General features: G+C 43.4%; 1 protein-coding gene across 1 annotated transcript; it reads right to left on the bottom strand.

Annotated features, from left to right (window-relative positions):
* Positions 1-3109: 3109 nt before the first annotated feature.
* On the bottom strand, positions 3110-16227 carry LOC120022086 (CCN family member 5-like). The gene is made up of 5 exons (XM_038965904.1): positions 16171-16227; positions 12394-12601; positions 5827-6081; positions 4682-4941; positions 3110-4253 (listed from the first exon to the last, which is right to left on the bottom strand). The coding sequence occupies exons 1-5, from the start codon at positions 16225-16227 to the stop codon at positions 3966-3968; spliced, it is 1068 nt and encodes a 355-aa protein (XP_038821832.1). The 3' UTR covers positions 3110-3965.
* Positions 16228-17403: the final 1176 nt, after the last annotated feature.

The raw sequence follows: 17403 nt of genomic DNA, 5'->3' as shown, positions 1-17403 counted from the left end.
CTTCTACACCTGCATTGCTTGCTGTTTGTGGTTTTAGGCTGGGTTTCTGTACAGCACTTTGAGATATCAGCTGATGTAAGAAGGGCTTTACAAATACATTTGAATGATTGATTGATTGATAATGACAAAGCAAAAACAGGTTTTTAGACATTTTTGCAAATTTATAAAAAATCTAAAACAGAAATACCTTATTTAAATAAGTATTCACACCCTTTGCTATGAGACTCGAAATTGAACTCAGCTGCATCCTGTTTCCATTGACCATCATTGAGATGTTTCTACAACTTGATTGGAGTCCACCTGTGGTAAATTCAATTGATTGGACATGATTTGGAAAGGAACACACCTGTCAATATAAGGTCCCACAGTTGACAGTGCATGTCAGAGCAAAACCAAGCCATGAGGTCGAAGGAATTGTCCGTAGAGCTCCGAGACAGGATTGTGTCGAGCCACAGATTTGGGGATGGGTACCAAAAAATGTCTGCAGCATTGAAGGTCCCCAAGAACACAGTGGTGTGGCAGAATAATCAGAATTCGCTCGGTAACATAGATAATTAAGATGTCTTATCTGCATAATATGCTTATATGATTGAACTGTTGAACTCTTGCTATTAGAATGTATCCCTTCGGACTCTGGTGTTGACAGTTGCACTTCCTCCCTCAGATGGACCTCAGTCACCTGGGGCCCAGAAATGGGAGAAGTCAGGCTTCTCTATCACATGTCCCTGTTGCTATACATAATATCAGAAAGAGAAGAGGACAGAAGGGAACATTGTCTTCATATGTGGATATGTATCTTTACCTATTACAAACCATGTAAAGGGATGGCTTGATTAATAGGGAACCAATTACTTGTCTGTGCCCAGTCACTCCCTACTTCGGCTTTGGGGGAGATACGTTCTGAGACAGGATGTGTGGGGTAGTGTCTGGAACCATTGTACGTCATCTCTGATGTTGCACCTATCCTGGGATTGCGTATGACTTAGATGCTCACTCTCCTCTGTGAGCTCGTCTAGGTGTGTGGTCAAGGACATGGGTTTTACTTGAGATAGGGGTATCTGGAGTTCAAGAGTTGGTGTTTATGTACTATGAAGTAGCAGGGACGTGATCTGAGTCTTAGGGGCCAAACTCTGTACAATAAGAACAGTCTTCATAGCAAATGCTATCTGGCTGGGGGATACTCCTTTCTCAATTATCAAGTCTCACCTTGTGACCCATTCCACACATCTGTTGTTTGCTATGTAGACTAAGTAGGTGTATCTTTGCTATAAAAAGGTATTTGTATCCTTTGTGTCGGGGCTCTCAACTAATCATCTGAGGGTGGTTCGTCGACCAGCCATCGCTATTGCAGAGCTCTCACTAATAAAGATTCAGTTTAAGTATAACTCTGACTTGTGTGATAAGTTTGTCTCTCCTCATTTGATAACACAGAAATTAACCACTACAGTGGCCTTCATCATTCTTAAATGGAAGAAGTTTGGAACCACCAAGAGGCTTCCTAGAACTGGCCGCCTGGCCAAATTGAGCAATCGGGGCAGAAGGGACTTGGTCAGGGAGGTGACCAAGAACCTGATGGTCACTCTGACAGAGCTCCAGAGTTTGTCTGTGGAGATGGGAGAACATTCCAGAAGGACAACCATCCACCAAGCGTGGTGGTGGCAGCATCATGCTGTGGGGATGTTTTTAAGCGCCAGGGACTGGGCGACAGGATCAAGAGGAAGATGAACGGAACAAAGTACAGAGAGATCCTTGATGAAAACCTTCTCCAGAGCGCTCAAGACTTCAGACTGGCGTGAAGGTTCAGACAGCCAAGACAATGCAAGAGTGGCTTCAGGACAAGTGTCTGAATGTCCTTGAGTGGCCCAGCCAGAGCCCGGACTTGAACCTGATCGAACATCGCCGGAGAGACCTGAAAATAGCTGTGCTGCGATGCTCCCCATCCAACCTGACAGAGCTTGAGAGGATCCGCGGAGAAGAATGGGAGAAACTCCCTAAATACAGGTGTGCCAAGCTTGTAGTGTCATACCCAAGATGACTTGGGCTGTAATCGCTGCCAAAGGTGCTTTAACAAAGTACTGAGTACTTACAGTACCAGTCAAAAGTTTGGAAACACCTACTCATATTTTCTAGAATGTAAAATAATAACGAAGACATCAAAACTATGAAATAACACATTTGGAATCATGTAGTAACCAAAAAAGGGTTAAAAAATATATATACACTGCTCAAAAAAATAAAGGGAACACTTAAACAACACAATGTAACTCCAAGTCAATCACACTTCTGTGAAATCAAACTGTCCACTTAGGAAGCAACACTAATTGACAATAAATTTCACATGCTGTTGTACAAATGGAATAGACAAAAGGTGGAAATTATAGGCAATTAGCAAGACACCCCCAATAAAGGAGTGATTCTGCAGGTGGTGACCACAGACCACTTCTCAGTTCCTATGCTTCCTGGCTGATGTTTTGGTCACTTTTGAATGCTGGCGGTGCTTTCACTCTAGTGGTAGCATGAGACGGAGTCTACAACCCACACAAGTGGCTCAGGTAGTGCAGCTCATCCAGGATGGCACATCAATGCGAGCTGTGGCAAGAAGGTTTACTGTGTCTGTCAGCGTAGTGTCCAGAGCATGGAGGCGCTACCAGGAGACAGGCCAGTACATCAGGAGACGTGGAGGAGGCCGTAGGAGGGCAACAACCCAGCAGCAGGACCGCTACCTCCGCCTTTGTGCAATGAGGAGCACTGCCAGAGCCCTGCAAAATGACCTCCAGCAGGCCACAAATGTGCATGTGTCAGCATTGATGACAGCTTTGCACACTCTATTCAGACCCCTTGTGCTCTGGCTGACTCCAAGGTGTCTGAATACTTTCCGAATGCATGAGCACAGGATGAAGAAAAAAAAATTATGTGGAATTTTCTACACAATTTCAATGTTTACATAGTTTTGATGATAATGTTGAAATTAGACTGGCGTAACAACCTCAGGTTAAGTCGTTGTATTTAAGTTGAAGTTTTACTGTAATTTTAATGTTTACAATACTGGTTGAAATAAAATGAAAATAGTACTGGTTGATTACTTTTTACTAATCCAAATGTGTTTTCCATGTAGAGTCCACGTCACAATAGGTTGACAAATGACATTGAAACAATGTTGATTCAGCCAGTGTGTGCGCAGTGTGAATAGGCTATTAAGGCATGAATGTGAGAATTTCAATATTTAATTGATGATGTTTTAATTATTAACCATACCAATCTACAAGACAGTAATTCAGGTGTCTTTATGCTCATTGTAACATAGCATAATAACAATATTACTGAAAAAATGATTTGACTGATAACCTAATACTTACAGTTTATAGAAATGATGACTGACAGCTTAGCTTGCATATGAAAGTCACTTGGAGTTGACACCAACCTATTCTTACTTACAGTAACTACCTACTGTACATTCAGTTCCATATTTACTTTGAGGTTACCGAAACGGCCGCAATAGGCCTCCACCTCCATCCACCACCATGCATCAATCAATCAACTAGTCACTCATCATCTCTCTCTCTCTCCCTCTTTTTCTCTCTCTCTCGTTCTCTCTCTCTCTCTCACACACACACCTTTTCTAAGAATCTTGATGATGGAGGTATTCATTTAAATTAAATGGCCCTAATCAATATTCAAAATCAAATAGAGGATGAAATTCAATCAAACCTGCACTGCGGAAAATTGTTAACACTGTTTTTACACATATTCTAATCAATGCAAAGCATTTGACTATATTTACTGTGTTAAACTAATGGTGCTTTTTCAACAGTGCAGGAACCATGTGTTTTTTCCCAGAGTGCAAGTTTGATTGAATCCTACCCTACCCTTCGATTCCTATTCGTATGTCATTGTCCAGTATCTTCACTGACAGGGCCTGCCCATCTCTGGCTTTGGGGCTATTTCACTCTCCACGGTCCTATACTCTAAAGCCAGGGAATGGCTCTCCTGTAGGCTGTGAATGGGGACTGGGGACAATTGTAGTGTTGGCAGGAGCAGGACTCAATCATCATCACCTGCTGGTGGATCATCCTGCCCTGGGGGCAGCGGAAGGCCATGCTGACGGTCCTGGTGCGGTAGGGGCTGCAGCAGCGGCCTTTCAGACACTGCAGGCCACAGAACCGGAACCTGTAGGCCCACGTGCTCAAACAGCCCTGGTGCTCCAGATGAATGGGCACGGGAGACCTGAAGCTACTATCGCAGGCACCCATTCCCTGCAATACACATAACCGTGGACTTCAATTAAAAACATTGAATGATTTTAAATGATCTCTTACTTCAACCTTTAGTTGATCAACATGGACTTTGAAATATTAGTACATTTTGACAACTCTCAATACAATTTTTCATAATGCAATTCTTCTGATGGCACACATTTATGGTCAATTTATGGTCAATGCTGTATCTAAGTAAAGGTACAATGTAAATTATATCAAGTAATTCATCCCATTTGCCAAAAAGTGAGGTACAAGAATGAAAGCAAAACATTTCTAATGGCCAAACTGTCCACCCACCTCAAGTGGAAATCCATTCTACCTCAACTAACCTCGAAAACAAAATGGCCAGACAGCAGTAAGAGTATTTGCAAAGTGTTTGAGAGTGTTTGAGGTAAAGAAAGGCGGAGACCGCTGCTCCCACTCACCACATGCGGCCTGCTGCGAGGCACAGCAGTGGCCTGGCATGGCCTGACTTGGCACAGTCTGGTTTGGGTCTGCGGGCGGCAGGCCCAATTCTTGTTTGAGCTGCGGGTGGAGACACCTGGACCACAGCTGCTGGAGCAGGGGCTCCAGTCTGTGCTCTGCTCAATGCAGTTGGAGTTCAGGCCCTGGCCCGGAGACTGAGCCCCACCACCATCACCACGAAAGCCCTGACGCACCCTCTCCCTCTCTGGTGGTCTCTCCACTGGGTAGTGTTGAAAGACAAGGGCAATGTGATGCTGTTAGTCCATTTGTATCCTCATTGGGTTTGTTATGTGAGGATATTGATATGGCTATGCTATTACACACAAAGGAAATGCTATGTACATTTCTTGTCCATGAAATATGAATATTGTGGTTTTAAATGCTTAAATATATGTGACTTCTGGATTCAATACATCCTGCCTATTTGTATGATGAGACTACTCCTTGCACACACGTGTCTTCCGTTGAAGCATCAACAGGTTAGCTACAAAAAAGGGTAACACTTTACTTGAAGGGGGTATCCGTACATAAGGCATTCATAACACCATTATGAAACCATTCATAACATGTGTTAAGAACGTTGTTATTAAGATTTGTAATGATACTGTAACATTCACGAAGCTGGTATTTCATGAAGGTATAATGAGTGCTTCAGTTAAAGAGTTACTCCAAAACAATAGTCTACCTGTAATTAATAGTATTAAAAACGATCCCATGATGTTATTTTGCCCTCTGAATGCTACTGCGTAAACACTGCCATGCAGGTGCAATTAAACTGCACCCTTTTGTTCAAAGAGGAAATAGTTGAGGGAAAAAGGAAGCGGCATACTGCTCTTGATAGTATCACTGATCTTCGTCGAAGCTCTGGCGAAGGCTGTGAGGCCGACACGTAAAGATTATTAAAGATCAGTGATACATCCAAATTCCTCTGTGTTGTGCACTTGGGTGTTTTATCCTGGCAAACAAGCAGTAAATCGCACTGCAGCACCTAAGTTACTTCAAGACTTGTCAAATGAAAAGCGCTTTACAAATGTAATAAATTATTACTGTTAATCATTCCTAATCAAAGTCTTATTTTCATATTTTTGCCTATCGAGTACTGTACCTGCAGCCATAGTGTCTGTGTAAATGTTGTTGTCCAGGCTTTCACAGACCCACTCCCTGCAGCACCTCCCAGGCTGGCGCACTAGCTGAGGGTTGGGGCAGTTGGCTGCGGCAGGAACCTGTAAGTCATCGCTGCACAGTGGCACACAGGTCACCCCGCCACCCAGGCAGTGGCACAGCTGTGCACACGACGGCTGGAATGTCTGGCCCTCCTCGAATTGTATGCCGTTCAGTTCACATCCCAGCATGTTCTGGCCTGGTCACAGAGAGAGGAATAGATGGGGAGACAGATGGGGAAGTGAGAGAGTGAACTTTGATCAGTTAAGTAAACTAAAAAAAAAAAACGTCCTCTCACTGTCAACTGCGTTTATTTTCGGCAAACTTACCATGTGTAAATATTTGTATGAACATAACAAGATTCAAGAACGGAGACATAAACTGAACAAGTTCCACAGACATGTGACTAACAGAAATGGAATAATGTGTCCCTGAACAAAGGTGGGGTCAAAATCAAAAGTAACAGTCAGTATCTGGTGTGGCCACCAGCTGCATTAAGTACTGCAGTGCATCTCCTTCTCATGGACTGCACCAGATTTGTCAGTTTTTGCTGCTCTTCCACCAAGGCACCTGCAAGTTCCCGGACATTTCTGAGGGGAATGGCCCTAGCCCTCACCCTCCAATCCAACAGGTCCCAGACGTGCTCAATGGGATTGAGATCCGGGCTCTTCGCTGGCCATGGCAGAACACTGACATTCCTGTCTTGCAGGAAATCACTCACAAAACGAGCAGTATGGCTGGTGGCATTGTCATGCTGGAGGGTCATGTCAGGATGAGCCTGCAGGAATGGTACCACATGAGGGAGGAGGATGTCTTCCCTGTAACTCACAGCGTTGAGATTGCCTGCAATGACAACAAGCTCAGTCCAATGATGCTGTGACACACCGCCCCAGACCATGACGGACCCTCCTCCTCCAAAGCGATCCTGCTCCAGAGTACAGGCGGTGTAATGCTCATTCCTTCGACGATAAACACGAATCCGACCATCACCCCTGGTGAGACAAAACCGCGACTCGTCAGTGAAGAGCACTTTTTGCCAGTCCTGTCTGGTCCAGCGACGGTGGGTTTGTGCCCATAGGCGGCGCTGTTGCCAGTAATGTCTGATGAGGACCTGCCTTACAACAGGCCTACAAGCCCTCAGTCCAGCCTCTCTCACCCTATTGCGGACAGTCTGAGCACTGATGGAGGGATTGTGCGTTCCTGGTGTATCTCGATTCTGTGTAGGTGTTGTTACACGTGGTCTGCCACTGCGAGGACGATCAGCTGTCCGTCTTGTCTCCCTGTAGCGCTGTCTTAGGCATCTCACAGTATGGATATTGCATTACATCTGCAGTCCTCATGCCTCCTTGCAGCATGCCCAAGGCACGATCACGCAGATGAGCAGGGACCCTGGGCATCTTTCTTTTGATGTTTTTCAGAGTCAGTAGAAAGGCCTCTTTAGTGTCCTAAGTTTTCATAACTGTGACCTTAATTGCCTACCGTCTGTAAGCTGTTAGTGTCTTAACGACCGTTCCACAGGTGCATGTTCATTAATTGTTTCTTGTTCATTGAACAAGCATGGGAAACAGTGTTTAAACCCTTATCAATGAAGATCTGTGAAGTTATTTGGATTTTTACAAATTATCTTTGAAAGACAGGGTCCTGAAAAAGGGATGTTTCTTTTTTTGCTGAGTTTTAGGTGAAGCAGATCAAAACAAAACAAAATCAAATCACATTGCATTACTCACAATGCGCCAAATAAAACAGGTTTAGACCTTACAGTGAAATGCTTATTACAAGCCCTTAACCAACAACGCAGTTTAAAAAATATGAAGAAGAATAAGAAATAAAAGTAACAAGTACTGAAAGATCAGCAGTAAAATAACAATAGCGAGACTATATACAAGGGGTACCGGTACAGAGACAATGTGCGGGGGAACCAGTTAGTCGAGGTAATTGTGGTAATATGTACATAGATAATAACAGAGAGTAGCAGTGGTGTAAAATAGGGGGGGGGGGGATGTAAATAATCTGGGTAGCCATTTGATTAGATGTTCAGGAGTCTTATGGTTTGGGGGCAGAAGCTGTTAAGAAGCCTCTTGGACCTAGACTTGGCACTCCGGTACCGCTTGCCGTGCGGTAGCAGAGAGAACAGTCTATGACTAGGGTGGCTGGAGTATTTGACAATTTATTTGGGCCTTCCTCTGACACCGCCTGGTATAGAGGTCCTGGATGGAAGTAAGCTTGTCCCCAGTGATGTATTGGGCTGTACGCACTACCCTCTGTAGTGCCATGCGGTCAGAGGCCGAGCAGTTGCCATATCAGGCAGTGACGCAATCAGTCAGGATGCTCTCGATGGTGCAGCTGTAGAACCTTTTGAGGACCTGAGGACCCAGGTTCCTGAGGGGGAATAGGTTTTATCGTGCCCTCTTCACAACTGTCTTGGTGTGCTTGGACCATGTTAGTTGGTTGGTGATGTGGACACCAAGGAACTTAAAGCTGTCAACCTTCTCCACTACAGCCCCGTCGGCGTGCTCGGTCCTCCTTTTCCTGTAGTCTACAATCATCTCCTTTGTCTTGATCACGATGAGGGAGAGGTTGCTGTCCTGGCACCACACGGCCATGTCTCTGACCTCCTCCATATAGGCTGTCTCGTCGTTGTTGGTGATCAGGCCTACCACTGTTGTGTCATCGGCAAACTTAATGATGGTGTTGGAGTTGTGCCTGGCCGTGCAGTCATGAGTGAACAGGGAGTACAGGAGGGGACTGAGCATGCACCCCTGAGGGGCCCCTTTGTTGAGGATCAGCATGGTGGATGTGTTGTTATCTACCCTTACCACCTCGGGGCAGCCCGTCAGGAAGTCGCAGAGGGAGGTGCAGAGGGAGGTGTTTAGTCCCAGGGTCCTTGGCTTATTGATGAGCTTTGAGGGCACTATGGTGTTGAATGCTGAGCTGTAGTCAATGAATAGCATTCTCACATAAGTGTTCCTTTTGTCCAGGTGTGAAAGGGCAGTGTGGAGTGCAATAGAGATTGCATCATCTGTGGATCTGTTAGGGCGGTATGCAAATTGGAGTGGGTCTAGGGTTTCTGGGATAATTGTGTTGATGTGAGCCATGACCAGTTTTTCAAAGCACTTCATGGCTACCTTAGTGTTCTTGGGCACAGGGACTACGGTGGTCTGCTTAAAACATGTTGGTATTACAGACTCGGACAGGGAGAGGTTGAAAATGTCAGTAAAGACACTTACCATGTCCTGGTAATCCGTCTGGCCCTGCGGCCTTGTGAATGTGGACCTGTGTAAAGGTCTTACTCAAATCGGGTACGGAGAGCGTGCTCACACAGTCATCCGGAACAGCTGGTGCTCTCATGCATGTTTCAGTGTTATTTGCCTCGAAGCGAGAATAGAGGTAGTTTAGCTCATCTGGTAGGCTTGTGTCACTGGGCAGCTCCCGGCTGTGCTTCCCTTTGTAGTCTGTACTGGTTTGCAAGCCCTGACACATCCGACGAGCGTTGGAGCTGGTGTTGTACGATTCGATCTTAGTCCTGTATTGACACTTTACCTGTTTGATGGTTTGTCGAAGGGCATAGCGGGATTTCTTATAAGCTTCCGGGTTAGAGTCCCGCTCTTTGAAAGCGGCAGCTCTAGCCTTTAGCTCAGTGCGGATGTTACCTGTAATCCATGGCTTCTGGTTGGGGTATGTACGTACGGTCACTGTGGTGACGACGTCATCGATGCACTTATTGATGAAGCAAATGACTGATGTGGTGTACTCCTCAATGCCATAGGAAGATTCCCGGAACATATTCCAGTCTGTGCTAGCAAAACAGTCTTGTAGCTTAGCATCTGCTTCATCTGACCACTTTTTTATTGATCGAGTGACTGGTGCGTTCTGCTTTAATTTTTGCTTGTGACAACGTACAGTGGCAAGAAAAAGTAAGTGAACCCCTTGGAATTACCTGGATTTCTGCATGAATTGGTCATCAAATTGTATCTGATCTTCATCTAAGTCACAACAATAGACAAATATAGTGTGCTTAAATTAATAAAACACACATTATTGTATTTTTCTTGTCTATTTTGAATACATCATTTAAATATTCACAGTGAAGGTTGGGAAAAGTATGTGAACCTCTAGGCTAATGACTTCTCCAAAAGCTAATTGGAGTCAGGTGTCAGCTAACCTGGAGTCCAATCAATGAGACGAGATTGTTGGTTAGAGCTGCCTTGCCCTATAAAAAACATTCACAACATTTTTGTTTGCTATTCACAAGAAGCATTGGCTGATGTGAACCATGCTTCGAACAAAAGAGATTTCAGAAGACCTAAGATTAAGAATTGTTGACTTGCATAAAGCTGGAAAGGGTTACAAAAGTATCTCTAAAAGCCTTGATGTTCATCAGTCCACGGTAAGACAAATTGTCTATAAATGGAGAAAGTTCAGCACTGTTGCTACTCTCCCTAGGAGTAGCCGTCCTACAAAGATGACTGCAAGAGCACAGCGCAGAATGCTCAATGAGGTTAAGAAGAATCCTAGAGTGTCAGCTAAAGACTTACAGAAATCTCTGTTGACAAGTCTACGATACGTAAAACACTAAACAAGAATGGTGTTCATGGGAGGACACTGCTGTCTTAGCCTCCAGTATTTATGCTGCAGTAGTTTATGTGTCGGGGGGCTAGGGTCAGTTGGTTATATCTGGAGTACTTCTCCTGTCTTATCCAGTGTCCTGTGTGAATTTAAGTATGCTCTCTCTAATTCTCTCCTTCTCTCTTTCTTTCTCTCTCTCGGAGGACCTGAGCCCTAGGACCATGCGTCAGGACTACCGGGCATGATGACTCCTTGCTGTCCCCAGTCCACCTGGCCTTGCTGCTGTTCCAGTTTCAACTGTTCTGCCTGCGGTTATGGAACCCTGACCTGTCCACCGGACGTGCTACCTGTCCCAGACCTGCTGTTTTCAACTCTTAATGATCGGCTATGAAAAGCCAACTGACATTTATTCCTGATTATTATTTGACCATGCTGGTCATTTATGAACATTTTAAACATCTTGGCCATGTTCTGTTATAATCTCCACCCGGCACAGCCAGAAGAGGACTGGCCACCCCTCATAGCCTGGTTCCTCTCTAGGTTTCTTCCTAGGTTTTGGCTTTTCTAGGGAGTTTTTCCTAGCCACCGTGCTTCTACACCTGCATTGCTTGCTGTTTGGGGTTTTAGGCTGGGTTTCTGTACAGCACTTTGAGATATTAGCTGATGTACGAAGGGCTATATAAAATAAACTTGATTTGATTTGATTTGACACCACGGAAGAAGCCACTGCTGTCCAAAAAAAACATTGCTGCACATCTGAAGTTCGGCGGAAGAATGAATTCCCAAGTTTATCAAGACATTTTGCAGGAGAATATAAGGCCATCTGTCCACCAATTGAAGCTCAACAGAAGTTGGGTGATGCAACAGGACAACGACCCAAATCGCAGATGTAAATCAACAACAGAATGGCTTCAACAGAAGAAAATACACCTTCTGGAGTGGCCCAGTCAGAGTCCTGACCTCAGCCCGATTGAGATGCGGTGGCATGACCTCAAGAGAGCAGTTCACACCAGACATCCCAAGAATATTGCTGAACTGAAACGGTTTTGTAATGAAGAATGGTCCAAAATTCCTCCTGACCGTTGTGCAGGTCTTATCCGCAACTACAGAAAACGCTTGGTTGAGGTTATTGCTGCCAATGGAGGCTCAACCAGTTATTAAATCCAAGGGTTCACATACTTTTAACACCCTGCAATGTGAATGTTTACACCGTGTGTTCAGTTTAGACATGAAAATGTATAATTGTTTGTGTGTTATTAATTTAAACACACTATGTTTGTCTGTTGTTGTGACCTAGATGAAGCTCAGATCAAATTTTATGACCAATTTATGCAGAAATCCAGGTATTTCCAAAGGGTCCACATACTTTTTCTTGACACTGTATGTGGTGTCAAATCTAGGGAGAAGACATGTGTACTAAAATAACATTTGAGTCATTTAGCAGACACTTATCCAGAGCGACATCATTTTTTGAACACTTCTAATGGCTGCCCTTTAACATCAATGTCGCAATACTTGTTGTATCCAACTGGATATCCTAAATAACTTAAGTACTTGGCTATTTTCCTATTATTTATGGCTATGAAATAGAACATTCAACATTCATCTTTGTCAAAGATTTGCTGTGCATGAAAACTGGGATACACTCTTACATCTCACTCCATTTGAGTTCTTATTATCATTATCATGATCACATAATGGAAATGCTTTGAGGCTTTGTACAGTATTTGTACCCTACAAAGTAGTCGCCTGGTCCCAGATCTGTTTGCGCTGTCTTGCCAACTGTACTGCCTTGTTGTCTTGTAGTTGGATCTTACAGTTGGCAAGATACCACAAACAGATATATCTTACAGTTGGCAAGATACCACAAACAGATATATCTCACAGTTGGCAAGACAGCACAAACAGACCTGGGACCAGTTTAACAGGGTAGCGCTGTACTCACTAACACACTCTCCAGGACCACCGGGGTAGCTGGCGCTGTAGTCACACTGCAGGCCCTGCTGGCTGTCACACACAAACCTCTCCGTGCAGTCTTCGCCCTCCTGTCTGGCGCACACCTGGCAGCAGCGGCACCCATCCAGCACCGTGGGCACCCCCAGAGGGCAGCGTGGTGCGGGCCAGGGGCAGTTGTGACACGGGCCCCCGCATAGCTGGCAGCACACCTAACACATGTGGGTTGACAGTAGGATGATAAACTGCAGTAGCGTTTGTGGATAAAACATGTGTGAGACTGCAGTGTTCACCGGTAGCCTTTTGTTGACTGTAGGGGTTAAGTTTTTTTTGTCTGTGACTGTACTATACATGTTACTGTACTTTTGTGTGTATTTGTTTGTGTAACCTGTAGGGTTAAAATCCTTACAGCTTCCCCAAATCCCAATGGAGGTATTCCGGAATCAGCAGGGAATAAGCTGCAAGGGAATCCTCTAACCTGGATTTTTTTAACCATGAACATCATACAGGATATATTGCACACATATTACGCACAAAAACCGTATGCTGGTCATTCATAGCGTCACTTAAATTGACGTAGAATCTTCATTTGATCACTTTTTTTCACTGCAGGAAATGCAGATAAGCTTTGTGAGTTAATTACATTCACTGAAACCCAGCACTAACAAACACAGTTATATTAACAGTATTGCACTTTTGTCATGTTGCCTAATTTTGTTCAGCTAATAGCCTAACCACCAATCAAGCAACATTATGGACTAAACATTCAAATCCTGTTGATGCAGGATTATTTTGCTGCGACAATTCTGGTAAAATACTGCCCTCTTGCAGTGCAAACGAGTTGCACTCTTTTTGTTTATAAAGGCCTCCTGCATAAACTTCCGCCTTACCTTACCTTATTGTTAGCTAATCGACGTACAAGATACTAGACCCGGTCTCAGGGATGGCTAATTCTGGAAATCCCTTCCATCTCCACTGAGTTATGTAAATCTGCGTTTAGTTTTTTTGCACCATACTTGTAACCTCCAGCGCTCTCTAAAACTGGTTGAAATGGTGCCTCTAGGGTAATTCAAAAGGCTGATTGAGGACCTTTCTACAGAAAAATGTGTTTGTTTTCTATGATTGTGTTTTGCTTTTAGTGTATTGATGTGAATATTGATGTGTATATTGGTGTATAATTGATGTGTGTCAGTGGTGTTCGGTGCCGTTTAAGATGAGGGAGAACACTTATTTTTTATGAGCATGGCCTTAAGTCTATTACAGCATATTGGACAACTGTCATTCGTATTCCATTCACCCAGCTCAATGTAACATCGACAGGTTTAGGCTACTAATGTACATGATACTTTACCCATCATGAGGTTGCTACAACTTAGCCTACGAATGAAAGTTTACAGCGCAGGTGCACAGGTCGACAGAAATGTTTTTGTAATCAAGGTGACAGACAGTGACACATTCAATACCACCTTGCACACTCTTGCCTGCATCTTTTATTTTATTTTAATTTTATTTATTTATTTATTTCACCTTTATTTAACCAGATAGGCAAGTTGAGAACAAGTTCTCATTTACAATTGTGACCAAGCCAAGATAAAGCAAAGCAGTTCGACACATACAACAACACAGAGTTACACATGGAGTAAAACAAACATACAGTCAATAATACAGTAGAAAAATAAGTCTATATACAATGTGAGCAAATGAGGTGAGATAAGGGAGGTAAAGGCAAAAAAGGCCATGGTGGCGAAGTAAATGCAATATAGCAAGTAAAACACTGGAATGGTAGATTTGCAGTGGAAGAATGTGCAAAGTATTAATACAAATAATGGGGTGCAAAGGAGCAAAATAAATAAATAAATACAGTAGGAGAAGAGGTAGTTGTTTGGGCTAAATTATAGATGGGCTATGTACAGGTGCAGTAATCTGTGAGCTGCTCTGACAGCTGGTGCTTAAAGCTAGTGAGGGAGATAAGTGTTTCCAGTTTCAGAGATTTTTGTAGTTCGTTCCAGTCATTGGCAGCAGAGAACTGGAAGGAGAGGCGGCCAAAGGAGGAATTGGTTTTGGGGGTGACCAGAGAGATATGATAAGGGGGGACTTTACCTAGCAGGGTCTTGTAGATGACCTGGAGCCAGTGGGTTTGGCGACGAGTATGACGCGAGGGCCAGCCAACGAGAGCGTACATGTCGCAGTGGTGGGTAGTATATGGGGCTTTGGTGACAAAACGGATGGCACTGTGATAAACTGCATCCAATTTATTGAGTAGGGTATTGGAGGCTATTTTGTATCTAACTGATCTAGGGTGTTAGTCCAACATTTAGTCCAACATTTGCAAACAAGAGTTTCGATTGGACAAATTCAAGTATGTTTATCCCCGTTTCTTTCTGTTTGCTTCCGTTTAAGAAATGTTTTTCAACTGAATTGGTGGAATAAATACACCCCTGATCACCCACAAATACAGTTCACTTTCATAGCAGCACACATAAAAACAGCATGATCACTTTGTTCATTGTATAATTCCTTCTCGCATTTATGCGCTGTCCTCCTCTCACCTTTTCCATTTGCTTGTGGACTTCAGTGCACAACACAACAGCTGTCTGTGACCAGGCGAAGAAACCTTTCCAAGACAAACTTTCATACCATAACCGCTAACCTCTACGCACAGCCTACATCATTGTCACCATATTAGCTAACGTCATAGTCAACATAGCTACTAGAACTAAGGCATTAGTAAACCCGCTTCAATCACGCAGTACAGTGTATAGTCAGCAAGCAGTTTAGCAGTTACACCTTCGGGCCCTGGTGGCAATAAATTAATAAAACCAAAAGCTTACCTTGACTTGGAAGAGTTTCAACGTTGAATAGCCATAACCAGCTAGCTAACATAGCATCCCTTTCTGTTGGAGCCAAATGTTTGAGTAGGCTAAACTAGCTAGCTGCATTCACTAGCTAAGTAAGTGAAAGTGAAAAAAATACAACAAAATATAGCTAGCTTTATCTCTCTCTCTCCCTCTCTCTCTCTCTCTCTCTCTCTCTCTCTCTCTCTTGCTTCTGTCTTTCTCTCTCTTTGAGTCAACTACTCACCACAATTTATGCACTGCAGTGCTAACTAGCTGTAGCTTATGCTTTCAGTGCTAAATTCATTCTCTGATCCTTTGTTTGGGTGGACAACATGTCAGTTCATGCTGCAAGAGCTCTGATAGTTTGGAGGATGTCCTCCGGAAGTCCTCCGGAAGTCTAAGATATGGGGTGAGCACCATGTGCCTCCTCGGTTTTGTATTGAAGTCAATGTACCCAGAGGAGGACAGAAACTAGCTGTACCCCGGGAACACCATGGTGCTACCCCAGAGAGTGCTGTTGAGGCTACTGTAGAGCTTCATTGAAAAACAGTGTGTTTTAATCAATTATTTGGTGACGTGAATATATTTAGTATAGTTTTATCTAAAAAGGATAACTTTTTCATTGTTTCACTATTTTTATTTTACTGAAATTCACTGAGGAGAATGGTCCTCCCCTTCTTCCTCTGAGGAGCCTCCACTGATAGTGTATATGGATGTTTTTTATTTGTATTGATAACGTTTAGTATCAGTTTGTGAACCACCATATACTATTCACTTACCAAAAACAAGTGCATACAGTATGTTGCAAACAAGTTCATCATCCCTCAAACATTAAATTCCATTTCTTCCCCAAAATATCACAAGCTTTGACAAATGAAAGATGTTTGACAACTTGAATTCTTAAGGAAATTCTTGAGCTTGTCAACCCTCACCTGAGTGATGATACACAACAGCAGGGAACCAAGGAGCGTAGCATCTCTTCGGTCCATCTTCAGCGGTTAGCTACTTCTCTCTCGCTCTCTGTTGTCGCTCTATCTCCTCAAGAAAGCCGCAATGCCATTAATGCTGTGTGTTAGCAAACTGCCTGCCTCTGTCCATTCATTTATCAAGTCTGCCTTCTGATGTCACAGACGGTGGACTGCAATGTAAATAGTTACTGGACAGGAATCAAAAATAGTTGTAATTCCACATTCCTGCTACCCATTTCCTTAGTCTCACGCTCTCCCTCTTTCTCTCCAAGCCAAGCACTTTTTCCGAAGACTTTCATGGCTTTTGGGGTCAGTTTAGACTGAGGTCCATATACTGTGTATTGAGGTGGTGAATTGTGCTTGCGATTGGTCGTGGCTAGGTTAAATTGTCTGTATTTCTTACCGGGATGATGTTCCTGCTTTGACCTGGTGTTTTGTTGGCACTGTGTAATAGACAGAGGTTTACCAAGGTAACTTCTACTGTATGCCCAACCTTTGGTTAGAGTGACTTTTAGTCTCTTCTGACAGACTTTAACATTTAAATATTCTGTTCTGGGTGCCGAGTTTAAGTGACTCTCAACCACTACAAGTACAGCTGAAGTTTACAAGCATTTCGCTACACTCGCAATAACATCTGCTAACCATGTGTATGTGACCAATAAAATTGGATTTGATTTGAGTTATTTTCACTGTGATGAAACTTGTGGTTGTTCTACAGGCGAATAAAAGTCACTTTAAAATGGTGTATCATTGCATTTGAATTAAGGCAACAGCTTAGCCCTCAGAAGCCTGTAGATATGTGTCAATAATTAGCCCACGCTTGCCTATGTCTATGTATTGCATGTGAAATATCAGCTATTGTTGTCTCAATGCACTACAGTGTAAAAGCATGGCAGGTCATAGTGAAACGTATTCTCAATAATGAATCAAATGGATTTGACCGATTTTTCTTGGCATACAGTATATTGCCACACAGCATTCCCACACAAGAAATAACAAGCTAGTCCATACATAACTATTCAGACACCTGAAAGATAATGATCATGAATTGCATTTACATGATACAGTATTTTTTATTTCACTAGGTTTCAAAGTACTTTACATTGTAGGGGTACAATGCCCCACCAATGTAGCTAAAATGTTATATGACCACTATTCTTCTACACTTACAACTAGCAACAGACTTCGCCACATCTG

This window comes from Salvelinus namaycush, chromosome 2 (assembly GCF_016432855.1).
Source record: "Salvelinus namaycush isolate Seneca chromosome 2, SaNama_1.0, whole genome shotgun sequence".
In the NCBI taxonomy this organism is placed as follows: domain Eukaryota; kingdom Metazoa; phylum Chordata; class Actinopteri; order Salmoniformes; family Salmonidae; genus Salvelinus; species Salvelinus namaycush.
The sequence above is the reverse complement of the archived record's forward strand: the minus strand, read 5'-3'. Positions and strand labels throughout refer to the sequence as shown.